This window comes from Heteronotia binoei, chromosome 2 (assembly GCF_032191835.1).
Source record: "Heteronotia binoei isolate CCM8104 ecotype False Entrance Well chromosome 2, APGP_CSIRO_Hbin_v1, whole genome shotgun sequence".
NCBI lineage: Eukaryota > Metazoa > Chordata > Lepidosauria > Squamata > Gekkonidae > Heteronotia > Heteronotia binoei.
In genome coordinates this window covers 86,529,249-86,557,103 of record NC_083224.1, presented here as the reverse complement: position 1 = coordinate 86,557,103, position 27,855 = coordinate 86,529,249, and the positions used below count along the sequence as shown (strand labels likewise).

The 27,855-nt window shown below is 39.9% G+C and overlaps 1 protein-coding gene across 1 annotated transcript; it reads right to left on the bottom strand.

The window, feature by feature from the left end:
• Nucleotides 1-7,184: 7,184 nt before the first annotated feature.
• Nucleotides 7,185-24,908, bottom strand: LEMD2 (LEM domain nuclear envelope protein 2). The gene is made up of 9 exons (XM_060231493.1): nucleotides 23,815-24,908; nucleotides 22,231-22,271; nucleotides 21,128-21,203; nucleotides 18,847-18,923; nucleotides 16,916-16,995; nucleotides 11,434-11,579; nucleotides 10,555-10,656; nucleotides 10,370-10,472; nucleotides 7,185-9,079 (listed from the first exon to the last, which is right to left on the bottom strand). The coding sequence occupies exons 1-9, from the start codon at nucleotides 24,854-24,856 to the stop codon at nucleotides 8,929-8,931; spliced, it is 1,818 nt and encodes a 605-aa protein (XP_060087476.1). The 5' UTR covers nucleotides 24,857-24,908; the 3' UTR covers nucleotides 7,185-8,928.
• Between the last annotated feature and the right edge of the window lie 2,947 nt (nucleotides 24,909-27,855).

Here is a 27,855-nt window from a genome sequence, read left to right as displayed (position 1 = left end):
ATCCTGGGTGCATGCATAGCAGTGGAGCTAATTGGTCATATACACCCAAAGAGTCCAATGAAAACTTCATGCTTTACAGTGTTTGTAAGTTAAATGCTGTCAAGTTGCTTTCAACTTATAGCGACCCTATGAATTAATGTCCTCCAAAACTTCCTATCATTTAACAGCCTTGTTTAGGTGTTAAGCTGAGGGCTGTGGCTTCCTTGATTGACTCAGTCTTTCTCATGTTGGGTCTTCCTCTTTTCCTGCTGTCTTCCACTTTTCCTAGCATGATTGCCTCTTCCAGTGACTCTTGTCTTCCCATAGTGTGACTCAGTTTAGTCATTTTAGCTTCTGTGGAGAGTTCAGCCTTGATTTGGTCTAGAATCCACTTGTCTTTTGGACAGTCCACAGGCTCCATAAAACTCTCCTCCAACACCACATTTCAAGTGAATCATTTATGAACTCATTATAGTAGGGATGCGCAAATGCCTACTCATTCAGCTCATGTTCTGTTCACTGGTCATGAGCAGGAAGTCAGTGTTTAATTAATCCATTTAGCTGATCACAAGAAGTTCAAGCCTAATTAATGAATTATCTTTCATATATTCAAATAGTACAGTGCAGTGCAATTGGTATGTTTAGCTGATGTTTGATACAGCATGACTGGAATACTAGTTTTCCCTCTCATCCCCAAACCAGTCTTTGCTGCATGCTCCTCAGCAGCCAATCATAAAAACAGTGAACAAATCAGTCAGCCAGTTATTATAAACAAGCTTTTAAAAAAATCATACTTTTTTTGCTTAAGTTTGTGTTACTGAAGGTTGGTTAGCACACCTACATTTTCACATAGTCTTACAGAAGATGTAGTTCACTTCCCAATTAACTACCTGACCATCCATGACCCCAAGGGAATACTCATTTCACCTACTGTGCATAAGTGAGAGTGTCAGCAAGGCAAGGAAATCCTACTATCACAGCTAGTGTGTAGCTGTAAATCTGTTTAACAGCTGTTTTACTTAGGAGAGCAGCGAGGCAGAGCGGTCAGAGGCTCAACTCATGAGTGATCATGGCTGTCAGGCACAAAGTGTGCCTGCAATGCCAGTTCACCACAAACATCATAGCATCCCTAATTACAGCTCCACTTTCCTTTCACTCAGGATGGATGAGGACTTGCATTCCCAATTCTCTCCTTCAAAACATAGCTGTGAATGTTTACTTGATTCCAGAAAATATTGATGGCCTCACTTCCGCAGGAAGTGTCACACAATCATATAAAATCCACAACAGAAACTGAGAAATTCATGAAATAATGCCTGCCACCCCCCCCGCCCTGGCTTGGATGGCTAGAAGGATAATAAACAGCATAACTCAAATCAGCAGCAAATATATCTGCGCTTCATGTCTGGGCTAATGCACAGCTTTTGCTAAAGGGTACAAGTCTGCTCACCACATCTCAAGTAGATGAACCCCTCTGAATTGGGACCATCATGATTTACGTCAGTCTATTTCAGAAGCACAGTCCTTCAGATCAATGTATCAGTTCTTTCCTAAAGCAAAAGGTATTTCTGGGTCTGAGTTATCTATCTTCATTTACCTTGAGTCTACTGATAATGCAGAAACAACTGCCTTGAGTTATTTAATGAACAACTGTTTCAGAATGCATCTACTGCTCCTTGTATAATAAGGAAGGCAAAAGGGCATGATAACAGAAGCTTTGGTGAGAAAGACTGATAAACAGAAAATAAATTGAAAAATAATTGAGTGGGTGCTGCTGACAGTATGATGAGCCAGAGTCATAACTTGCTGTTACTTTCACAACTTAAAAAGTCCTAGCACGAGAGTCAAATTGTTACCTGTTTAGATTCATTAATTTCCTGTCAGGTAAAGACACACAGCTATGTACTTTGTTTAGGAGGCTATCGAGGGAAGGTATCAGAGACAAGGTTAGTCTCTTTCTTTTTGTAGTATGACCAAACTTTGCAGGTGGATGCCAAGACAGTGTAATCATATAGCTAGTGTGTTTTTATGGCTAGCACCAGGCATGAGAAACCAGATTCATACTTGGCCTTATGCAATGGCCAAATCTTATGAAGATGAAAGATTGAGAGCTCAAGGTCACATGTATCTCAGAGCACAATTTATCAAGTGGTAGGCAACATATGTCTGCTTCAGGGTGCTGAGTGTTCAAAGTAACTGTCCTGTCATGCACAGTGTTGCCTAATCCACGTTTAATCAGGTGGTGGCTTATCCATGAATATCTAACTAATTGAACTAAACATATTAAAACCACATTCTTTGCCATGCATTGGCCCACTGTGTATAGCAGGAGAGCTAGTCAGTTTTGGTTTTTTGCTTTTGCATAGGCTGACTACTGATGTAAAACAGCCTCAGGAGAGCAGGAAATTTCCATAGGCACCGTAGTTGTTTTTTTTTTCAGCCCAGTTTTCACCGTAGTTTTTTTTTTCAGCCCAGTTTACATTGATTGCAAAATTCTAAGCTTGTCTTGTTCAGCATAATGTTGATGAACATTCTAAGACATCACAACAGAAGAGACCCTTTTTTGTTAAGTGAGAAGCAATTTGCTAGGGTAGTTGGCAGGCTTACTGGAAGTGTGTAAAAAACTCAATAACAGGTTTAGAATTCTGATCCTTTTATGTAGGAGGATGAATAACTCATTAACGTAGGAAACTTCTGGTATTAAAACTGCCACCTACCCAAGGATGGCACTCACTCTTTCCTGGAAATTAGACAGATAATAGCTTTTAAGCGTGCTGAAGATGCTGCGATAGAGCCATTGTTTCCTGTGCTTTTGTCCCATTGCCATCTCAAGTCAAGCACGTTTTACACATTTTGGAAGCCCTACAAAAACCTGGGAAAAAATGTGAACAGAGATAAGAACATAAGAGAAGCCATGTTGGACCAGGCCAATGGCCCATACAGTCCAACACTCTGTCACACAGTGGCCAAATATATATATATATATATATATATATATATATATATATATATATATATATATATATATATATACACACACACACACACACACATATATACACACTGTGGCTAATAGCCACTGATGACAGTGGAATAAGTATGCACACCATGGACAATGATACTTCCTACTATATTTCCCTTGTTTACCTGAAAAAAAAGTCTCTCTCTGTATATCTAAACACACACACAGGATCATAAAATTAAAAAGCTGGAAGGGACTTAAATACCATCCAGTCCCATACCATGTAGAATGCCGTAAAGCATCCATGACAAATTAATGTCTAATCCCTATTTAAACACATCCAAGGAGGGAGAACCCACAACATTCCTGGGCAACCAATTCTATCATCAAACTGCCCTTATTGTTAAAAAGATTTTCCTAATATCTTGCTGATATCTCCCCATCCATAATTAAAACCTATTTTACCAGTCCTATCATACACCACCAACTGAAACAGCGTTTACCCTCCTCTAAATGACAGCCCTTCAAATACTTAGTCATATGCCCCTTACACCTCCTCTTCTCCAGGCTGAACATTCCCAATTCTTGTAGCCTTTCTTCATAAGGCTTAGTTTCCAAACCTCTCATCAGCCTCATTGCCCTCTGCACCTGCTGTAAGGTTTCTATGTCCTTCCTATAAAAATGCCTCCCCAACTGGACACAAAGCTCCAAATGGGATCTGACCATGCAGTATACAGTGGTACTACCACTTCTTGTATCCTAGACACTAGGCTTGTTGGTACACCTTAAAATAAAATTTGCCGTTATTGCTGTTGCTTTGCACTGGCTACTTAAACTCAGTTTGCATTCCACCAAAACCCCATTCACACATGCTACCAGAGGAGTATCCTCTCATCCAGTATGTGTGCATAGCATTTTACTTCCCAGATGTAAAACCTTAAATTTAACTCTAATATACACACACATGTGCAAACACTTGCCTAAGCTTACTGTTTGCTTTATATGCTTGTCATAGGATTCCTTTAAGTGGGTGGCCTAGAAGAATGAATGAGTCTGGGTTGTACTGATAGAGCAGTAAGGAAAAGGTGGGTGGTGATTTATGTGCTGACATCCTTGGCACTGATCTGAGCCACCTCATCCTTTTATCTCTGTTGTGCAGACATTTTGAGGCTGGCTTTCCAGCATCACTCAAATGAGTTTTGAGGATGTCTCTTCCCCTTTTTGATCTGGAAGTATGGCTGTCACTGGACTTGACAGGAGCAAGCAGAGATGTACTCAGCACCTGTGAGGAATGTGCAAGAAACTTTCTCTGCTTTGCTGTAAAAATGGAACATCTGCTTCTTACCTCATCACACTCTGAAATGGAAGCAAGTCTTTTATGGCCAGCAGACAGTATTAAGTTCCAATGGTTACAGCTTTTATTTTGTCTGCTGTGTTTGGGGTTTTAAGATGCAGGATTTTTCAGATGCATATTGAAATTTTCTGAAACCAGGCATGTGTGGGAGAGACAACTGCGTTACTTTACCTTTTAAAAGCCGATATCGGATGTGTGCTTCTTTCTAAAAATTGACTTTAAAAACTCCTTTAAATAAAATAAGCAACTGCCCATGACTGTCAACATCGCAAGGAGTATCTGACAGATGCCTGTGACAGTGGCACAACAGTAGCACTTACAGTACCAACGGACACAATGGGAATAGCCTTTCCTTAGTACAAAATTGATGCAGGAAGAAAACACCACCTTTGTAACAGAAGGAAAGAAGACATCTGGATCCTGTGCAACAAATAGGTCTTTGCTGTAATGCAGACTCATTGCCTGAAAGATAATCCGCTACTTGCGTTCTGTGGAATAAAACCTTAATATTACATGGGATGCTCTTCCTGAAGGTACTAAACAAAAGTGTTCCCACAAATGTTTCAGGCTTACAGGTTCCTTTCAGGCACATTTCACTGACTGTTCCTTTTTATTCTCCTCTTCACACTGCTCTTCCCAGTGGCATTGCTCTCTAAACAAGGCTTCCCATAAATATAGCACAGCATCAGCTGTCATGCCAGTGGGAGACAAAACATTTAATATGAAAAGCCTTTAATGGAAATGCAAAATAAAAAGATAAAGGGCAAAATTTATTTTAGATGCCTGTTTGGCTCATATTCCTTCAACTATGACAGTAAGAGGACAAGGTAGCTTTATCAACCTAGGTTTTAAAGGTTTTTATATAGCTTTCACAGCTAGTATCATAACAGAAGAAAATAGTCAATGTAACCTGAACAATTACACATAAGGCTACTCACATTATAATACATAAATTGACCATACAGGTTAAATACAAGCAGGCATCTCATAATTTGCAGTTTTTACCATAGAACCAATTTGTATGCTCAAATCAGCATCCCTGCAAGAGCACCAAAGTAGTACATGAACTTAACAGCATTTAACATACCCCGAAAGAACAGAGAAAAGGATGAACTACAAAGCAATTTTAACTTCCTTTAGAAAATGCCTCAAAATCTAAAAATGAAGCACTCACTGCCAGGTAAATTGCAACACAGGGCTAAGCAGTTGAGGGACATCACTAAACTATGAAAAACCCATCCCACTAGTTTCACTGCTATATCAAGATGCCATTATAAGGGGTGGCATAGATTATTTTGTGCATCTGACATTGTTTTCTTTGATTTTGTTCAAACAGTACAAGTGTAGCCATGAGAATCTCAAAGGCTTTTTGTTTCCTCTTACTTTGTCAGAGATTAGGTGGAATTTTCTTGATGAATCACAGTGCAGAACACTGGACTTGGCAGACCTGGATTCAAATCCTTTGCTCAATCATAATGTGGCTTTTTGAAGTGACCATTCCCAACCCAAGTTCCCTGTATTTTTTTCCCCCTGGAAGTATTAAGCCTGAGATACCACAAGCGTTTTCAACGTTGAGTCAGATACCTATACTTTCTGAAAATAAAATCCTTTAAGGAAGACACAACAGCTTTTAAGAGAGTTGAAAATGGTTTTGCAAGGCTTTGTCTCCCATGTTTAGATATTTCTTTCACAGAATTTCACAATTGCACAGAAGCAATTATACGTTTTAGTTCATTGCATGAACATTCAATAAAATCAGTCTCAAAAAACAATATCTGAGTCAGCCTCTATACTTTATAAGCCCCTTTTTCTTTCAATATTTGGATTCCGTACAAAAAGCACAATTAGACATTTGTTTACAAAGATGGAATTTCTGTTAAATGGTGAAAAAATGCCATAGGAAACAGTTTCAATTTAATTCAAACAAACAAAACATATTCAGAACAGTTACAGTCGAGTTGGTATGATACCAGTTACCTCTCAGCTAAGGGCTGGTACTGTAGTTCTCTCAAGTTGTTCTGCAATGAGCATTCCTTGTTTAGCTTCACAATCTGGGTTAAATACAGAATAAGCACTTTCCCCCCATTCTGTCTTTCTCCAGGGCCACTAGTTCCTACATAGATTCAATAACATAGGACAAAATATGGCAAACCAAACACCAGTTCTACTAAGAGTCCCAGTAAGACCACCAAAGGAGAAACTTGAGAAAGATCATATTTATAAAAAAGTAATGGGTCTAGCATGGTAGAAGGGATGAAACAGCTTGGGCCTTGGGGCTGTCTGTTCTTTGATGAAATTCCTCATGCTGGGGCTGGAGCTTTTAGGTCACTGAAGATGCAGCGTTTGAAGGGAGCTTTGTGGGTTTAGGGTTGGTGATAGTGCCAGTCAGAACTCGGCCAATTGGTACTCCATAGAGAAAAGAGAGCCATGTGTCACAGCTGCTGCCATAACAAGAGCAGCAGCCACTCTTCAATTGCACAGCTTACACTGAGTTTTAACACAATATAAAAGGTGGTAAGACCAGCTTATTAGAGGCAAATGAGGTGGGGAATAAGTTTAAACATCATAACAGCAATCCTTCTTTCAAACCATTTTTACCCACAAAGGAAAAACAAAGGCAACTGGACTTTTTCTAGACTTAGCTTCAAAGTCAGAATTAAAAAATAAGTAGAGTTTACACTGAATAATTGTTTCCAAAAGCTGGGGTATAGAGTTCCTTATTCCCTGGGTCTTTGGTTTTGTTTTAAACACTGCTGTGCTTGACCAGTGCTCTCTTGTCATATTCAATATGGAGCTCAGCAATGTTTCAGTATAAATATCCATAGAATTAAGCTGCTAATGTTTGCCCTCATCAGAGAGGGTGACAGTTACTAACACTAGCCAGTCCACTTTGTAACAAACTTTTTATTTTGCAAGATAAATGTACAGGGATGAGTGTAAAATAAATAGCACCAGCCCATCTACATAAAAAACCAACAGTTTAAACAACTGTACAAAATAGTCATGTTTGGCACCTCCTCTTGAGTCAGATGGTAGAAAATACCCACAAACATTTTAAAGTCCTAAGAATGCAGGCACTGTGGAAATTTTTTCAAACATCAGCAGAAATTAAGAACACATTAAACGCCAGGGCTTTCCTTCACTTGATTATCCGCTTTGATCAATAAGGAGAGTATGTGTAAAGTGATGGCTAATGCCATGGAGACATCTGTTAAAATCTCTTTCTCTAATATACTGCCTACTCTACAGATGGCAACATGGGGGGATAAAATTCAATTGAATACAGGATTTTCTGTACCAATAAGACCTCCTGGTGCTTTGTTTTTGGAGGCTGCTTTTCTTTATATCAATTCTGGTTGATGAATCAGCAGGAGGCTTATAATGAATTGCTGCATGGCTGAGACAGCCTCGAAGGACGTCTAGGCGAAAAACGCCAACTCTTCAATGTTGCAGTATAGCCAGTAGGGGGAGCAGAAGGGCAAACTTTAAGTTTGGGCTACTTCTGCTTGTTAAACGAATTAATATTCTTCTTCAAAACCAGAAAAAGCATAAAACCTCAACCCAATTTGCCTCCAGAGACTCATAAGTGCATATATTACTATGAATTCATACTATATTCTGTCCACAACACCCACTGGATAGAGGGCTGGAGCAAGCCCAGAGTCAGTACTGGAATGACATGTATTTGAATGATGGACTCTCTGATGTTACAAGGGATTCTGGTGCAATATTTTTTCTTAAAATACACAAACATACACTTAACTGGGGCAGTCAAAATGGAATATGCACAAAACAGGTTATAGTATTGCTAGAGTGCAGCATTCCACTCATTGCAGTGCTCTTGATTTCTGTGACACTTCTGCAGCCACTTCAATTTGTTATCTAGAGTAACACACGTGGATTACATATGAAAGATTATGGCTGTTGCTTTCCAGGGTTCTCCCATAAACCATTTTTTCAAGTCTTTGTTTTGTTTTTTTTTAACTGCAGGCTTTCTACTGTTTTTACAAATATGTTTTCAGGTGTTTTCTCTGAGCTGACATTATTCTACCACCTCCTAAGGAGGGCAGGGGGAGCACAAAGACTTCAGATTGCTAAAGCCCCTCCCATTTTTCCAACCTACCCACAAAAGGCACATGGAACATACCCTCTCAGTCTCACCTCTCACCCTACAAGCAGGCAATTTTGGGTCTACTGGCAAGCATAAACATACCTTACACACCTCAGTTTCTCCCCATGACAGTTCTGTAATAAACAGCTGCTCATTCTTTTAAAGTACCTCGTAATAGTTTTAGCACTGATGATCCAAGTGGCAAATCAGATACAGTTTCTCCCCCAAAACACAGGGTAAAACGATCCACTGCATCTTCCAACTGGACAATTTCCTTTTTCAGAGGGCTGTACAAGGGAAGCCAAATACATGCCAGAAAAAGGTAACTTTGGTGTGCATCTGTATATCCAGTTTACAGTCACTACTGACAAAGGATTGCCTTGAATAGTCATTCTTCCCTCTCTTACACATGAACAATGGTGTCAAAGAGCACACCTGAGTAGAGCCAGCACTTTCCCTACCCAGAAGGGAGCAAATCACCCCTGCACAGTATTGTAATGCCATTCTGGCCATTCTTTAGGGCTAGTGCTCTGAATCAGAGAAGTAAGAAGGCTGTGTCCAACGCCACACTAGCATATCCTCTCCTGCTACTCTGTGCGACTCAGTCTGAATCCGTGATTCATTGGAAGCTAAGAAATCCACTGCTCGGTCCCAAACTCGTTTCATCGTTTTCCTAGGACAGTAAAAAAAAAAAAAAAAGTGTGGGGGTGTGTGATAATGACATCTTGTAACTTGGCTGAATATTTCTGCATGCAACAAAGTTTAAGTATCCCTTCCCTGTCAAGGCAAGATAAAGGAAACAAAACAACAATTGAGATAACGGATTATCTGATTTTGTTTAGGGCGTAAAGCTCATCTTGACCTGGATGGCCCAGACTAGCCCAATCTTATCAGATCTCAGAAGTAAAGCAGAGTTTGCCCTTCTTATTATTTGGATGGGAGACTACCAAAGAATTCCAGAGTTGTTATGCAGAGGAAGGCAATGGCAAACCACTTTTGTTAGTCTCTTGCTTTGAAAACCCTACAAGTTGCTATATGTTCCCTGTGACTTGATGGCACTTTACACACACAAAGCACATGCTCATAATAAGGGCCTCAAATTTACATGCAGCAAAAGGAAGCCCAAGGATAGCAGTAACTGCCAAATCCTGTCTGTAAATACTGTGTAAAGACTCAGATGTCAGAACCCTTAGTGAATGATTCTGCAGTAGGGTGGGTGCTGGGCAGCTCTCTGCTTTGAGCTCTGATCCAAGAATGGTAAAGGCAGGTAAGATCATAGCTAAGTATTCCTTTTGCCACCTGTGGTAATATGTCTGTCAGGTTGCTTCATTTTGTACTCAATAGGCTAGACAATGAGGAAGAAAATGGTGGTATGATTAAAGTACTGAAAAGCCTTGCATCCTTTCTATACTTATGTTCTGCCACAACTTTGGCATCACTATCCATCTTTCTCTCTCTCAAAACTTTGCAGCAGTTCCTCAAGTAATGCATAACTAACTTATAGAATTCAGCATGCAGAGGTAACCACTAACATATTGGTGGTGGAAAGTACTATCAAGTTGCAGCTGACTTATGGCCACCCCATAGGGTTTTCAAGGCAAGAGACTATCAGAGGGGGTTTGCCATTGCCTGCCTTGGCATAGTGACCCTAGACTTCCTTGGGGGTCTCCCATCCAAGGACTAACCAAGACTTCCACTGCTTAGCTTAATGAGATTGGGATAGCCTGGGTTATCCAGGTCAGGGTGACCACTGGCACAGATAGTGTTAAAAAAAAGATTAAACACATTTAGGAGGGCAGCGCTATCACTAGTTATTAACCATGGTGGTCGTGCATGAAGAGGAATGTAGCTCGATCACATACCAGACACTTGTGATGAACTACAGATGATGGCTGCTCTTGGAGATTAACGTCACATCTATAGGAAGAATTCATAGCCATGCTTAAAGCAAAGGTAGGCTTACCTGTCCTGTGGTGGGATGAGTGTGTCTCTGATGTGCAGGATGCCAACATAGGGGTACCGTTCCAGATTCTGCTCCCACTCTTTGTAGTGATTCTGGACAGCAGCTATACAAAAAATGATGCGAAGTCAAGAAAACATGCAGTTCTGTTAAACTAGAAGCATTTCAAGCAGCAGATTAATCCTTACCTATGATTTTCTGCACCATTTCATACATGGCCCGCTCTTCCTCTTCTCTTTTCCGCCAGTAATACTTCAAGAGAATCAAAATCCCCCAAAGGAAAGCTAGACCTGTGAGGACAGCACAATGATAGAATCTTGAGAATGCAAAGAAATGGCTAAGCAAACAAGGCCCCCTTCAGTTCCTAAGATCCATCAATCCAGGGCATCTCCCCCCCTTCTAAAATATCCCATTTAAGCAGTCACGTTTATGTAGAAAATGTTTCTTATTTGCTACCTCATAATTCTGAAACTTTCCTATCTTGGAGACAGAATAAAGCCTCAGCATTTTTTGCAAGTTATCACAGTTCACTCTTGCACCTAACAGCTCAGGGCAAAATGCTATAGCAATGGAATGGACCATGATTCCTCTAGAATGGGCTCCCTGAAGAGCTGTTTACTGCAGACATGTTTAAGGGATGGAAAATGATTGGTAGTTTATTATATTTTGTATGTTTTAAAAAAATATGAAGTTGTAAGCCACTCTGAACAATAAGGAAAGGTAGGGAATAAATATTTTAAATAATAAATTATGGCTGCCTCAAGATCACCAAGCAAGCTTCATGGCTGAGAGGGAATTTGAACCTTGGTCTACGCAGTCAAGGCTTTCCTCTATGTTTGCTTCCCAGAGGCAAATAAAGGATAGTATCTTCTTTTTCCTACTTTCCTCAGTAGTATTTACACATATATCCTTTGAGGAGACCCTTCTGTGTTGTGTGTATACAGAAGAGTTGTCACCTTATTCAAACCCTCTAGATACCCTGACAATGCATGCTGATGCAACTCCTAAAAGAAAACAGATATTAACAGTGCTTAAACTTGTCTTATAGAAAAAAAAAGCAAACGTACTCCAAAAGAATATAAATAGGTTTGTAATGGCTGTGCATAGCGCTCGGTGGAAACGGCATCCTAAACTCATTCTTGGACGTACAGACTCAAGACAAACCACCTGGTCCACAGAAGTAACTTCTTCTGAAGGATTATCACCTTTTAACCTAAGAGGAAGAAACAGGAAGAGTTTTTGAACAAAAATAAACACTTCGATAATCCATGTTTCTCAGGCAGCTCTGTTTTTTACCACACTGAAGAATAAACTAGGTTCGGGCATATTTGAGTAGTAGTTCCTTACTTGCTGAGGGATAGAGCTTTGGAAATGTAGCAGGGTAGGAATACCCATCAGCAGACTTCTATAGGTTTTTGACAGCATGTCTCAGTGGGCAGGAGATTACACTTTTAATTGGAATCCCTCCTCCAGTGATTGCAAAGAGAACTGAAGGTATGTATGCATGTTGGTCTATTTTTCCTCAAGCAAATTACCAGAGTTATCACCTGAAAAACATATTATTTAAGTACATACTCTTGAATTAAAGCATCTGGCAAAAAAAAAGTATGAATGAAAAATACCATTCTATATGCTCCCCACAGATGAACTTCTGCCATCTGCAGAAACCCTTATGTTGTGAAATAAGATGTCCCTCTGTGGTAGTGCAGAAGGTGGCTTGGGCAGTTCTACCTCCCCTCCCTTCCAATCAGAGCAGTGGCTGTGTTTCCTTTGGACTACTATGGATCAACAGGATTCCAAGAGAACTATGGTCTCTTGACAATCCAGAGAAATAAAGAGGAAGGAGATCTCAGCACAATAGAAGGAGAAATCAAGATATCTGAAGAAATGCCAAGGAGTAGAAGAAAATAGCAGATGGGAGGAAAGGGACCAGAATCTGAAGGGAAGTTATGGGACATGGCATGCATTTTTGCTGTGAGAGTATACACAGAGTATAAGTCTGTAGTAACCGCACAGTAGTAGACTCCATGAATGGATTTGAGTCTTAATAGGGATGGATTAGAGTCTGAATATGAAAATAAAAAGTACAAAGACTAAAGGGAGAGACCTCAAAACTAGGGAGGTACAACAGCAAATATATTTTGGGAGACTTTACACAGCAGCAAATTGAGAGAAGCCCTGATGCAGGATTCTTAGCTGCTGGCTCTTTTCAGTAAACACATATTAAGAAACCAGGGTGATCTAATTTATAACTGCTAATTGATGCCTCTCTGGGATTGCAACCAATAGCTAATTGTGCACAGATAGTTCAGATTTGCTGACCAAGAATTCACAGTAGAGTGCAAGTAAGCTGCCAACATTACCTCACACCCAACTCTTTATTGGTTTCATTGTGCTACTCATAGTCTTAACTCTGTGAAAGCAAAGAACATTTAATGCAGCAGAACTCTCAAACAAAGTGGTCTTATTTGGTTCTATTTTTATCAGAACAGTGTCAAGTAAGTTCATGTAACATTTGCCTAAAAGCCTGCAGCAGCTTTTTAGCAGACTACATTCTTATTGAGTTTCATAACCAGCTGCCAGAATGGGATCAATTTGCTCAAGAGTTGATGAAACTCTTAATTATGGTGAATACAAAAATGGGAGTGTATTTTACTCTTCCATGCTATGATTTGTAATGGTGAAGAAAATTGGAAAGCTCAGAATTCCAACCTACCAGCAATACTAACACATGTCCCCAAGAGAACAGTATTTAGCACTGTGGAATCTTCACATGCAGAGAATGGAGAAATGGGAGGCATTTTAAAACATTCACAACACCATTTTAAATCAGGAGATTAGGGGAAAGGGATATTTTGTTCTTGCTCACTGCCTTAGGCCTGTCAAATGATTCCACAGCAATCACAGAGTTAACAACACTGATATATTATTTTTGAAGCTGACTGCTGAACTGTGGCACCAGCATGTACATATTTATATGCACAGAAAGCAAAACAATCTCTTATGGACTTAAGATTGTATTCCATAAATGAATAGTTAAAATCTGCTAGACTATAATTGTACAAAGTGACTTGCATATAGATTCCAGTGATATGAAAAGGGTTGCACACACTGGCAAATATTTTAGGATTTGGTTATGAAAGATTCTGACTCAGTAAAAAGATTGCAACACATGAGTGAGGTCATATCTACACTATAAATGTAAGTAGTTTGAATGCCTTCTATGACTACTGTAATTGTAATTCACTCTCTATCACTTATGCCAAATCTAAAGTAGTTGTCTTTTCAAATTGCTGGCACCCACAGAGATGGTTTCTTGGCAACTCAACAACTGAGCAAACAATTTTTTTTTTAAATACTTGGGAATCACTTCACATAAGTGAAGCTGGGTTTCACATCGTAACAACACCGTCAACTTGGCTAAATGTTCGGTTGCTCAAAATAAACAATTTTTCTTTGCAAGGGACAACCAATTAGTTCCGGCAGCAATTAAAGTGTTCAAAGCTAAAACGCTAGCCAAAATTCTCTATGGTATCCTATATGGATCTCAGCATTTACCAGGAAAGTGGAGGGCATTCAATCCTCATTCTTTAGACAAATTCTTGGTATGCCAAAATGTGTGTCCTACTTTGCTCTCTGCTCTGAAGTGGGTCAGTTTTTGGTGGAGACAAAAGCCTGGATCGCAGTGTTTAAATTCTGGCTCAAAATTCACTTTTTGATCCTAACAGCCTTCTTGATTGTCTGAAAAGAGACCCATATATCTCATCTTGGTCAGCAGTTCTTATGTCCAAACTTAACCAGTTGGGGATAGAGGCTGATGATTTTTTTACATCTGATGAGTCATATATCTTCAGATGTATTAAATTGAGATTGTTGGAGTTGGAGGAAATGAAACTACGCCCAACAGACCCTTATATTTGCTCTCCAGCACCCTTAGGTCTTTATACTTTCTGTGGCAAAATGCCCCATTATCTATCAGACTTAACCATTCCAAATCATCGCAGGGCATTTATGTTGGCTAGACTAAATGCGTTTCCCTCCGAAGTTCTCCAAGGGAGATATCATCGAGTCCCTATAGGCGACAGACTCTGTTCCTGTGGAGCGAATATTTCCGACTCAATTCACCATATATTGCTTGATTGTTCCATTTATCATAACCTCCGTAAACATTTATTTTGGAAGCTTTCTTTCTCCCCAGATTTGTCTATTCTGCTACCCTGTTATTATTTATTGAATGATACTGAAGGGGAGGTTAGTGAGGCTGTGGCAAAATTTTTGGCTGACATCCTTACATTTAAATCTGACCATGTATGAATGCATCTGTAATCTCGGTTTCATTTTGATTTTATCTCCTATCTTTAAATTTTATATCCTGTGTATTTTTATTTGCAACTGTTATGTCATTAAAGATTTGGTATGGCATGTAAGTAGTTTTAATAACACTTTAGCTGCCATAGTTTCCCCAAAGAACTCTGGAGGCTACAGGTTTTTCAGTGAGTGAATTGAGCCTTCCATGAAGTGTCCTAGGAATTTCAAACAACCACAGTTCCAAGAGATTCCTGGCAAGGAGCCATAATGGTTAACTAGGTTTGAAACTCACTGAAAAGGGGAGGAGTGTTGATATAAACACATGCGCTATCCCTAGCATCTCCTGGGTAGTAAGTGCTAGAAAAGACCTTTCCCTGCAGAGACCCTAAAAAGCCCAAGCCAATTAGAGTAAATAATTCTCAGCAGGATGGTCTGTGAAAAGCAGTTTCAAATGTTTATTTCAAAACTTCAGGGCTATGGTCGCTTCAAGGGCAACTGCCATACAGACAGGACTTCTAATGTAAAGAATTTTAATGATACAGAAACAACAAAGATGAGTGGATGCAGCATAATCACAGCATACTAGCTGGTTTGCTCCCTGAATAACTACAAAGAAATGCACTTCAGACTGCTATTATCCCTTCTTTCCTTATCAAAAATGATTTTGCTTTCAAATAGCACATCTGTATTTGAGAGCTTGAAAACATATGTATATGGGTACCCTGCCTGTAGTGAGTGGCTCTTGATATCTCCCACACAGTTTAAGAGAATAATCTATAACATCAGGCTGAGACAAGCAAGGAAGTCCTTATAAATATATAACAGGCACTTAAAGAGACTTTGCAATTTTTCAAAGGGCTAAGCAAAACCTCAGGATGATTTGCACACGGCGATGTTTACCCTCCAGATATACTGAGCAGCCATTATTGTACCAATAAACTCCAAGCACAAGAACATCAATGGAAGTTAAGAGGGAATGCACTTTTAGATTTGTCCAGAACTAAAGATAGCAAGGATCTTGCCATTTATGTCAGTGAGCAAATCAGCTAACACTGTGGATGTGATACAGCATATTTGAAGTGCTAATGTGTTTTCAATCCTACAGACCATAAAACACCTCAATAAACACAGAAACATTCTTACAAGTAAGATAGCTGGAAATGCTCCTAGTGAAACACAATCTCTGTGACTCTCCTGAATATCAAAGGAAGCCAAAGACAGCACAACTGAGGTCACATTTCTACCACTTGCATAAAGTACCATGGTGTTCAAGTATAAAATCACTTAAAACAAAGTGTGGTTAATAAATATCTTTGATGCCTGGAATCAGTTTTACATTTCATCTGACAGCCCAGAAAAGGCACTGTATACTCCTCCTCCAAACTGAGAGACTGCCACATTCCAGACGCTCAGTATTTCAAGCAAACCCCTGGTATTAGTATATTCTCAGGTTTCCCCTTCTTGACCTGCCAAAGCTGTTGCTTACTTTACATGATGTAACAAGACTCTAAGGCTGAGGAATGAAACCCATCAATATACATAAGATGCTAAATAACATAAAGGTAGCCAAAGGTGTGCAATTTTTAAAAATAACTCATAATGACATATTGAAGTAATGTACCAGCCAAATAATTTGGTATTTATATATGCTTAATGTTTAAAGTGCTTCATATTATCTCAGTAATTTAAAAAAAAAAAGTAGTTTTGTATTAATCACATATTGCAGAAGGCAAGGAGAGGGGACAGGGGCTTAGAAATAGTGCCTTGTCTATAGCCATCTAATCATGGCATAAGCAAGGTTCAATCTCTTATAGCCGTGTAACAACTGAAGACTCTTGATCAGGCCTGTAAAACATGATGCAGCCACAAAGCCCATCACCAGGTATGATGACCTTCAAGGTGTCTGGGATTCTCATGCAGTCCCAGGCAGCAAAAAAAACCCCGTTTCCTGGAACACTTCCATTCATGGCTGGTAAGCTGCATCCAGCATGGGGGCTCACATTTTGTGCAGTCATATTCTTAGATATATTAAATATTAAGCTAAATAAAAACATTTTGCAGTGCCCATGAAATGCCTGCAAACTCAAAAGAAGATAGCTGGCCTCTCCACACACAAAAAAATGTTTTCCAAGAAGCCTCACTTCTTTCATGAATGGGATCCTAAATAAAATATCTTGCTACATTTTAAGAGATGATGGGCTCACATGGGAATTACAACACTTATTGTTCCTGCTCACTCACCATATGCCTGAATCCTTCTGATTATCCAGTAACCACTGCAAGGCGTCCTTGAACTTCTCTGTAGAGCTGCCAGTCACATTCTGTAAAGAAAGTTACTCCAGAACATTAGTTCTGTATTGTCCTGTTCATGAACAATTTTCTTACAGAAGCATAACTTTCCCCCTAAGTTATTAACACTGCACAACTAGATTCAGCAAGCTCCAAAATACATTTAAATGAATGCAAGTACCTTGAAAACAGAAGACAGACTGGCTACATTTTACATTTGCTATATATAATGCAGGAACACACATCACGGAAAACACCATGACTAAAGAGCCAAGACAGAGCTAAGTACAGCACACACTTAGCAGTCTTATTCTGTAAAGAGATATACCTACAGAAAAAAAGCAAAGTTTTATACTGTTTTGTGATGAAGAATGCAGAAACTTTACTTCCAATTGCTCTAAATGTAGGAAACCTTTGGTTTTTCGAAAGCAAAAAGAGACTGCAAGTCTGAGCTGTCACATTATTTAGGCTTCTCAAAAAAAAGTATAAAACGCAATATTCCCTCTAAGCTATGGAATCTAATGAGCAAAAATTCTCTTTTGTGAGCTACTGGCATTAAAGTTGTGGGCTACTGCATAAATTAAGTATGCTCTGGGGCCATTTTTCCTGAGCTAAGACAAAAATGTGTGAGCCAGAGGCTAGGTCACACTAATTCAGCTTAGAGGGAACAGTACACTGAGTTGACTGAAGTTGAATCCGACGAAGACAGAGATTCTTCATCTAAGTTGTGGCAGCCCTGGAAGGGATATCCGATTGCCAGCTTTTGACAGAGTGCCACTGTTAAAGGCACCAAAGGTTAGGCGCCTGGGACTGCTCCTAGAGTCCTCTTTATCTAAGGAGGCCCAGTAAGAAGCCACTGCTAAATCTGCCTTTTTAAATCTGTGGCAGGTACGGCAGCTGGCCCCTTTCCTGGAGCATAGCAACTTAGCATTGGTGATCCACGCTACCGTCACCTCCAGAGTAGACTACGGTAATGCCCTCTACATGGGGCTACCCTTGATCTTGATATAGAAGCTGCAGCTGGTGCAGAATGCTGTAGCATGGCTGTTAATGGGGCTCTCCTGACAGGAGCACATTCAACCAGTGCTAAAAGAGTGGCACTGGCTGCCTATTGCATTCCAAATCTGCTTCAAGGTGCTGGTAGTGACCTTTAAAGTCCTATATGGTTGCAGCCCTGTCTATCTGTGGGACCACCTTTCCCCATACGTTCCTCAGAGAGCACTGCAGTTGGGAGGGCAAAATCTACTCTCTGTCCCCAGACCAAGGGAGGCCAGATTGAGCTCTACAAGGGCCAGGGTCTTCTCGGTGGCAGCGCCGGAGCTGTGGAACACCCTCCCAGAGGCTATAAAGGCTCTGCAGGATCTTTCTCAATTCCACAGGGCCTAGAACACAGCATTATTCTGACTGGCCTATGATATCTGAGTGGGAAAGGACTGCCACCCAATTAACTGAGCAACTGTCAACTAGGAGTAACTGGGTAACATCTCACAGACTACCGATGGATAGAATAACTTTAAGAAATTAATAATGAATTGATTCTGCCTACTGGAAAAGGTTAGAACCGCCTGTTTATCTTGAATAGCACTATTATGTCTATAGTTTAAGGATTTTAATATTGTTTGTTTTAATGATCTTAGCATTGTAATGATTCAGATGATTGTTAGCCGCCCTGAGTTCGCTTGCAGAGAAGGCGGGATATAAATCTAAAGTAAATAAATACAATATAAAAATGGAGTATCAACTAAAAACCAGAACCACCATCCCTTGCCCTGGAACTAATGAAAGGGAAAAAAAAAACAAATGAAGGGCTGGTTTTAGGGCAATGAGAAGCAAATACCAAAAAACCCAAACTTGCAACAGAAATGTCCTGTGACTGGGCATACCTCTATATAATCTCTTGCTTCTTCAACTTGAATGCATTTACTTTCTAGATTCTCAGTATTTCCACACTCAAATTTGCCTGGGGAGGGGGGGAGAAACAAAGAGTGTTACTGTACAGAGAGAACTTTTTTCTCTTAGCAATCTTACTGAAGAGTACAGAACGCTGAACCAAATTCCTCTTTACCTCAATTTTAGCAAGGCCAAAATGCTTATATAGAATATACATAGCCAGATTATTTTATGACTTCTGATAAAATTTATAGTTATTGTACACAGACTAACATAAGGCCAACTAAATCTCATGTCCATGACATAAGTGGGCACTAGAGATGTAAGGAAGGACTGTTGCCATTCATGCCTATAGTAAAGGTCACTCTGAGCATAGTTCCCAGCTATGGTTCCAGGTATACTTCCAGGCAGTCCTGGGGAGACAGTGAAAACAAGGGAGGAAAATACTCAACAGTGAGAAGCTTTTAATTTGTTTATAAATTTATCTTGCACTTATGCAGCTTAAAGGGCAGCTGTGAATTTATCACTGAGTGCGAACGAGGCAACCCAGCACCCAGTTTAAATTTAAAAATAACTCTCCCCTTCAGCAATGCAAGCATCTGAAATGGCAACCTCAAAGAACCTTCCTGATGACACCTCTCCTATGTGTATAGGTAGTTTTGCTGACTATGGACAACAAACACAATAAATGTAGACGATTTTTAAAGCATCCTCCCTCAAAAGATGCTGATATATGGCAGTGTGCAAAAAAATACTACAATAGCGGTCTTCATTTCAGCAAAGCTTAAGAACCACTTAGATTCTGGAAGCAAGTCTCCTATACAATATCAAAGAGTAAACCTCCTAGCATCCTCCATCCCCATATACAATCCATTAGATAACCAGTTTTAAACTAACTACTAAAGACCTTCTCTGCAATAACTACAATAACTATTATTGTTTCCAAGTTTTCTTTTTTTTTTTTTTTTGTTATTTATACTTTATTAAGTTTTCCATAAAGCATATCACGGACATTCATTCCGTCGAACGAACAGAGGCACTCATCCAACACCTTGTGCACCACCACCACATATTCTCCTAATCTGAAGTTTTCTAGTGTGAAATACTATACAGCGCCTAGGATGATAACTGGTACTAAAACTGTTATCTACCAACAGTCCTCATAGGTTCTTCTATAAGCTAATTATTTATAGATTCTATAAGCTAATTACTTATAGACAGAAATGAATAGGTTGGAAAATATATTTATAGTATAAAAAAATAGTAAATGAGCTTTCTGGAAGTCAGCTCATGTAGCAGTTCATCTCTACAGGTTATTCCAGCCAAAGCTTTACATACTTATCCAACTGAGAAAAAGACTACCAAAAGCTCAACTTAAGTTTTTGCTCTGAAAATCATGGCGCTCCACTACCAACATTGGAGAACCTTTACTTTCAAAGTCAAAGTCCAAGATCCTATAAAAATCTAAACATTGGATGTCTGTCTCAAATTCCTATACATGGCTTAGTACTACATTTCAACTAGTCATTTGCCAATCTGGAAGTTTCAAGATAGTGCTGGTTGCCCCTTTTAAATGATAACATAGATTTATAAAAGATGCCTTCAACGTTTTATTTATTAACTTCATTTAACCTAATAGGGACCCCCCTCCCGCCTTTTTTTACGTTATTCTCCTCTCCTCTATTTTATCCTCACAATTTTGGGAAGTAGGGTTAGACTGAGAATATGTAAATTGTCCAAGTGGACACTAGATTTGAGCCACTATATTACAATGATTCTAAACCTGTGAATGGCACCTGCATTTTGGTCAGGGAGTGGGGGAAAGGAGTATATAAGAACTATTCATTCCAAAACCTCTCTATAAAAACACAAACCCTTTTCACCCATTCTGAAGGGCAATAATGAACATAGGACTGAAGGGAAAGAAAGGGGCAGGAAGGCAGAGCCTACTTCTTATTATGTCCTGCTTATTATGTGGGAAAAACTTCATGCATATAGGTTCTCTACATACATTGCAATGAACACCCATTCTTCTTCTCTGCCACATCCTTCAGTTTTCCCTTAAAACACATGAAAAGGGCTACCACAAATGCAATAACTGGAAAAATTTCTCCTGCTAAGTCTATGGGTTAATAAAACTAGAGCTCAAGTTTAGAGAGTGAAATAGTCAATTGTCATCTCCCAAATAGGAATTGACTGAAAATATCTTGATGGTAGGGAGACCTATTTTTATTGACTCAAAAGTTATTTCTAGAAAGGGAAACAAGAACTCACCAGCTTGTACTGCAAGGTAATTATATAACTCAAATAGTATGCTCATTATTCTTTCTTCCTGTTTTGCTTGACAGAACTGAAAAGAGATAACATAAGTCCACAGATCAGGAATTTAATTAGCTACAAGAAACTAAGACAACAATCTGGTATGAGTGCAGTGGATTCTACCTAGTATGAGCACAACTGTACTAGATGTCGGTATTTCTTCCCATCTCCATCTTCCACTTTAGGCTGCTACGCCCCCCAATCTGGGAAACAGTCAAACTACCTCCATAGGTGGAAGGGAAATGTCTTCTGCAAGGGGAAAAAGAGATCAGGCTCTATATGGAATCTTCTCTTCTGAAACACTTTCACTAGTAAAATTAAGCATGGTGTCATAACCTTTCTCTCCTTACCAAACAGTTTGTTTAGCACAAGTGTCACTACTGAATGGCAGCTCCATTTGTATGACAGATGAGGAAGTAGCCACAATATATATCTATTTTTTCAAGAGATTCAGTCTATGAAAAGTATCACTGAGCAGGCTGATACTTAAGGATTACATTCACCATGAAAGCTTAGACATGTAGGTAAAGAGATCAGATGAGAGCAATCATAGAATGCTCACTCCCCAAACCTTAGACTATATGATAAGATGAACAGCCACAGTAACTCATGCATCCCCAAATCACAAAGCTACATCAAAATTTGTTTTATTCTATTGTGTTCTGGAACAAGTCACAGCTACATGCACACATCAGGAGAGATTCCATATGCACATCACAAGAGATTAAAGGTTGCTAGCTTTCTTTAAGCTTGATACAGAAAAGCAGCTTTGCAGATGAGACTTTTAACACAAATCAATCTCGCTTTTGTTACAACTGACTAAAGAATATTTCCATAAAAGCAGGGATTCAGATTTGTAGCAGCTTAAAGTAACATGGTTTGAATGAAGATTCTTTTATTCTAAAAAATGCAGTTTATTAATTCCACATCAATAAACCATTACATTCTTCCCTGGAAACAGCAGCAGCTCACTTTTATGACAATGGTAATAAATGATATATGCAGTGCTTAAATATTAAATTTAACACCTGGGGTCCCCAAGAAAAAATTGGGCTTACATCATTTGTCCTTTCTGAACAATCCATGGACAACAGCTTCACTGTGGATGCAAAGAAAAAAGGATTAGCTATCTATAGATTCCATATTCCTGACAAGGCCTAAGAGATTCAAGCTTGCTCTTTTAAAACAATTAAGGGTTTTGTGGTGCCTTAAGGTATTACTTTTGACTTCCTTGATTAGAAGCCACTTTATTTTGCTGCTAGAAACTTACATAGCTATCCTTTCAGAATTATTTTGTTTTTAAAAATATACAATTTTGATATACTTGTATCATGAACCTAATCATGGTTGTTTGTTCTACAGATTTCAGTGTGATTTACTTCTAGACAAGTATGCTTAGGATTACAACCAATGCATGTTTATTTGGAATTATGCCCCATATAACTGAATGGGACCTGCTTCCATCTGTGCATTCAACTGAAACTGCATCTAACTAGAAGATGATGATATTGGATTTATATCCCGCCCTCCACTCTGAAGAGTCTCAGAGCGGCTCACAATCTCCTTTACCTTCCTCCCCCACAGCAGACACCCTGTGAGGTGGGTGAGGCTGGAGAGGGCTCTCACAGCAGCTGCCCTTTCAAGGACAACCTCTGCCAGAGCCATGGCTGACCCAAGGCCATGCTAGCAGGTGCAAGTGGAGGAGTGGGGAATCAAACCCCGTTCTCCCAGATAAGAGTCCGCACACTTAACCATTACACCAAACTGGCTCTACAGATACAGTACTATACAATGAACATTATTTGCATACTGTGGTAGTAAATAAGAGATATTATAAACTTCATGTCAAAATAAGAATATTTGGCAATCTGGGATGTTCGTCATATATAGGCAATTTAAACTCCTGTCTTAAAATATGAGTACTTTTGACTAAAAATGCATTTTGCTGTGACACTGTAGGAAAGTTAACTTAAAATGTTATAGATGAAAGAGTCCAAGATTCCTGTTTGTTGATTTCTGTCATGAGTAGCACAATTTGACCATAATAAGGCCCTGGACTATAAGAATGAAGAGACTGCATTCTTTTCCCATTATGAAGTAAGTGATAATCTATTTTCTTAGGAAGAATCACTGCAGAATTGTTTTCCAGAAACATGCAGTATTCTACCCATTAATTTTTAAATAAAGGCTGAGACAAATTCCCTATATATCTTTTTGGAATACCATGGTGTATTTTCACAGAATTTGATAAAGCAGAACTCATTTGTTTCAATTATAAATATAGGATAACCCACTGTTCTTTGCTTAAAATTTCCAGTGGCAGATCATCATACATGTTTCGGATGTTGTACTTGTTAGGTAATCAGTATAAAAGACTGTGATCATTATAAAACACATCCTTAGAACGTGTCCTGGAGACACATTTGTTTATACATTCATTATTAGGACTGAAAAGCTCAAAAGCAAAATTAAATTGTAAAAGAAATCTGTGAGTTATTTTCCCCAATAAGCAAAACCTTCAAAAGTGCAAGTGACTGAAATAGCAAAATTATGAGACTATCAGGAAGGGGAAGGATGGAACTGGGGTTGAAGTGGAAAAGGGATAAAAGTATCTCAAAAAGAGGGTTAAACTCTGCACGTACAGTCCTCACCCCCTTGTAGTCGGGCAGGTCCCATCATCTTCACCCAAAGGATGCCCAGGAAAATTACCAGCAGCCCTAAGGTTGCCAGCCACAAGAACCAGGACAGGTAAAATTCCAGGCCCCTGTCCTTTCGTCCCGTGCCCTGAGTTTTAGATTTCAAACCTAGGTTTCTATGTGCGCTATCCCAGCGGGCACTGTGTCTTAATTCTCTTCCTGTACTCAACTGGGTTTTGGAACTTCTACAAGATAGGCCTGCTTCTCTCTCCACTGTCCATGGGGTTCTATAGCTTAACCCCTCTCTGCCTGATCCCGAATAGGAGCTGGGAGTTATCCCCCTTTCTTTCTCTAAATAGGCCCTATTACTGACGCCTGTACCGCTTCCTCCCGTGATTGATCCCCAGGGGGCGCCGGGGGTCGTGCTCTGCTCCCTCTCCCACCATCTGCTAGAACGTAGCCCCCCTCCTCCTGGCGATGTCGCTCCATACTGGCTGCTGGAAGGGAACCTGTCTGGGGTGTCTCTGGAATAAGGAGATGTCAACCCTCCTCCCGTCTCCAGTCGGGTCCTCTTTGGGGTTAATCCACCACTTCCCGCCAAAGAGCTGCCAGGGACCACCCTCACTTCTGCCGCCAGCGGGCTCCCCCCGGAAGCTACCCCACTCTCTGTCCACCAGTGGTTTCTCTGAGGCAGCACTTTGCTCGACGATGCTGCGTCCCTGCGAGGAGGCTGGAAACTCCCATCGCCCACCTCTTCTTCCTCGCCTTCGCCCTCTTCATCTTCACTCTCTCTACTAACCAGGACGCGGGCCCGCAGAGTTATTTTTGGACTGCCACTGGCAGCCGGCTTCGGCCTCGCGGGGCCGCTAAAGCCCTGAGGCTGCGCCCGATTACTGCGGCTCCGCTGCCCTGCAGCCACCTCAGCCCGCAGGCGGGTGAGCTTCTTGGCGTAAAGCTTGCGAGTGGAATCAGTGATAGGCCCCGACTGGTAACCCAGAGCCAACAGTTCCGCCCGCAATTCTGCGTCTGACAGCCCCACTGCGGCCATAGCCAAAGAGACAGGAAAAAGTGCGAATCGGAAGTGATGCCTTTCTAACACGGAAGCACTAGCGCCATCTTGGTAGAGGCTATTAGTAGCTCCTCTTGCGGAGGTTAGGACTGCCTTCGCCGCCATCTTGAAAGAGAATAATAACAGTGGGATTCACCATCTTGAGGAGGTCAATGACGCTTTTTTCTAAGTAGAAGTAAGGGGCCGTCAATCAATGTTTGTAGTCGCTGTTGTAGATTCTTGTTACAAGTCTACGTTAAAGGTTGTTTCACCGCGATTTTAAAAGAGATTCTCGCATGTGTAATTTTAGAGACGATAGTTTCGATCGGCTCGCTTCAACAACATTCACCTATTCGTTAGTGATGGAAACTGCCGTCTAGTGATGCCGTCGGGTCATCAAGGCAAGAGACCAACAGAGGTGGTTTGCCGTTGCCTGCCTCTGAAAAACCACCCTAGACTTCCTTGCTGATCCATCCAAGTACAAGTCCAGGCTTGATCCTGCTTAGCTGGAAAACTGATCAGATCAGGCTAGTCTGGGCCTCCATCACTGGACTTCAATGTAATGTGGTATTAAAGGAGACCCATAGGAAAGGTTGCCATTTACCAACCGAAATCCCGTTTGACTGTGCACCAGACGGACGGCCTATGCCAACGCCTCCCGCCCCCTTTGAAAAAAGGATAGTTAAGAAGGGGGTGAAAGGGAATATTTTTTCTTTAAAATCTATAATGCTGAACAGTACTTGGACGCTTGCACCCTGCACTTAATAAAAAGTTTTACATGCACGACTTTTTTTGAACAGGAACGCAGTTCCGGCTGGCTTGGCATCAGGGGGTGTGGCCTAATATGCAAAAGAGTTCCCGCTGGGCCTTTTCTACTAAAAAGTCCTGTGAAACAGTGGTGACATCAGGGTGTGTGGCCTAATATGCAAATGATTCCTGCTGTGCTTTTTCAACCAAAAAAGTCCCGTTTACATGGCATTAATTTTGGGATTTTTCTTTGGACACATTGCTATCTGGAACTTCAATAGTCCATGATCTGTAATAGAATGAGTATTTATTTAAAAGAAGATAATACTGGAAAACATGCTTTAATGAAAGGTGGTAATGTTGTGCACTCTTTGTTATCAGTAGTTTGTGGCCTACTAAGCAGGTTACATTAATGGAACAACAGAATATTGGGTTTTCACCTCTGTGTATTAACCCCTTACAACATGCACTGTCTTGGTTTATCTGGTTTCTTAGCTTGAGTCCATGTCATATTAGTCACAATTCCTGATCTAGTATTTGGTGTGTGCTTGTTCTAGTTCTCCACATTTCAGAGACACTGCTGATGAAGTAGTTCTATGTTTCTTTCTCAATCATATCCTTAAATTTTCTCTGTATGCTTGAGGCAGACGTAAGCATTAGTAGGCTATTTGCTTGCTTGGGGCAGGAATAAGTGTCCGTAGGCTGTTTGCCTGCAGAACTTTCCAGGAAGGGCATTGCTGTCTAAGTTCAGCTCCAGTGCCAAGAGACAGGGCAGACCTTTATTTTTTCACTCTTTCCCTGTCTGATTATCCATATTTCTTTTACAAACGCATAGTGTCTCTGAAACTGTGTGAAATGTTTTGTGTCAAATATAGTCAATGGTCAAGAAAAGTAGTTTCCTCTGAACTACAAGGCTTAAAATCCATTTAAAATAAAAAAAAAAGTTAGTAAAGAACTCTAGTTAAGCACTGATGGAGCAAGTTTTTGCAAAAGAATAATCAGTCTCTTGCACAATCAGACTCATTGTGATTGGAAATACGGCTGTCAAATGTAACTGTACTTCTGGTCATGAATAGCAGTTACAAAAATGATTACAAAATATTGGATGCAAAAATATAGAAAAATACAAGCGTCATATGTCTATCAAGATGTTAGTCTTGAAATACTGAAAGTCAAAATTAAATATCATTGGCTTCTGTGGGAAGGATGACATAAGGCTTTTAATCATTTTGATTCAAGATTGCTGCAGAGCAGGAGTTTGGTTCTTTCTTTTTAGACATTCTTTACATTTCATTGTAGATCCAGAAAGAAGAATGCAACTCTTGTAGCTTGATCTTTTTAATATTGCTTGATATTAATCAAATTTGTCTATTGGAATAATTTCAGAAAATTCTTTGAAAATTCTTTCAGTTTGACACTGAAGTCATAGTGCACTGATCTTGGGCAATATTTGTCTGATTTATTCCAATATTTCTAAATATTCCACCAGATATACTTAAAAGTGATGGCAATTATGAGATTCACATTCACCAACATGGACTATTTTCTATAGCCATTCTTTTGAAGGGATTTCTTATGTTTAGATTTTATATATATTAGTTAGGCTAAGAGCAAAAGTGTTCAAGCTAATATCCTGACAGCACCATCTTGAACAGAGTTACGCCCTTCTAAAACCAAGGGCATAACTCTGTTTAGGATTGCACCTTCTACAAGTTGTAGGTCTCTGTGTTGGTGATGTCTCAGTTGCTTAAATGGGAAAGATAGCTGATTTTGAAACAGCACTGTTACTTTAAAGATCAGTATGCAAAATACCAATCCTGGAATTGGATGTGAGCCACCATTAGTAATGTCTATAAAATAAATATATGAGTTTATTTCACTGTACTGGTGCATTGATAACATTGAGACCTACAATGGTATTGAAATATTCCTCTAAATATTAAATATCATTGTCAGAGTACATTGTCATTTATCTGTCTGTTGTTATTAGGTTGAACATTGAAATAAACTTCCACCAAGATCTTAAAATAAGACTTGTAACCCTACAGTTTTTGTAAAGACTAGCATTCTGTGTGCATGTGATGCCTGCTGGAGACCCTTGCCCCTCCCAGCTGTTAAGGCCAGGGAAGGACCAGGCCACAGCCAGCAACCCCCTGGAGGAAACTGGGGTGGGGTTGGTGCATGCTCTTTCCCCCTTTTATCCTCCATTTATTTCTGTTCTGGTTACATAGCAGTTGACACAAACACAGCTA

Coding starts and splice junctions, on each gene's coding strand:
- LEMD2 (XM_060231493.1), bottom strand. CDS start 24,856: ATGGCCGCAGTGGGGCTGTCAGACGCAGAATTGCGGGCGGAACTGTTG. Junction 10,657..11,433: donor CCTATTTATATTCTTTTGGA/GTACGTTTGCTT, acceptor CTGTCCTCACAG/GTCTAGCTTTCCTTTGGGGG. Junction 9,080..10,369: donor CTCATCCCACCACAGGACAG/GTAAGCCTACCT, acceptor TTACTGTCCTAG/GAAAACGATGAAACGAGTTT.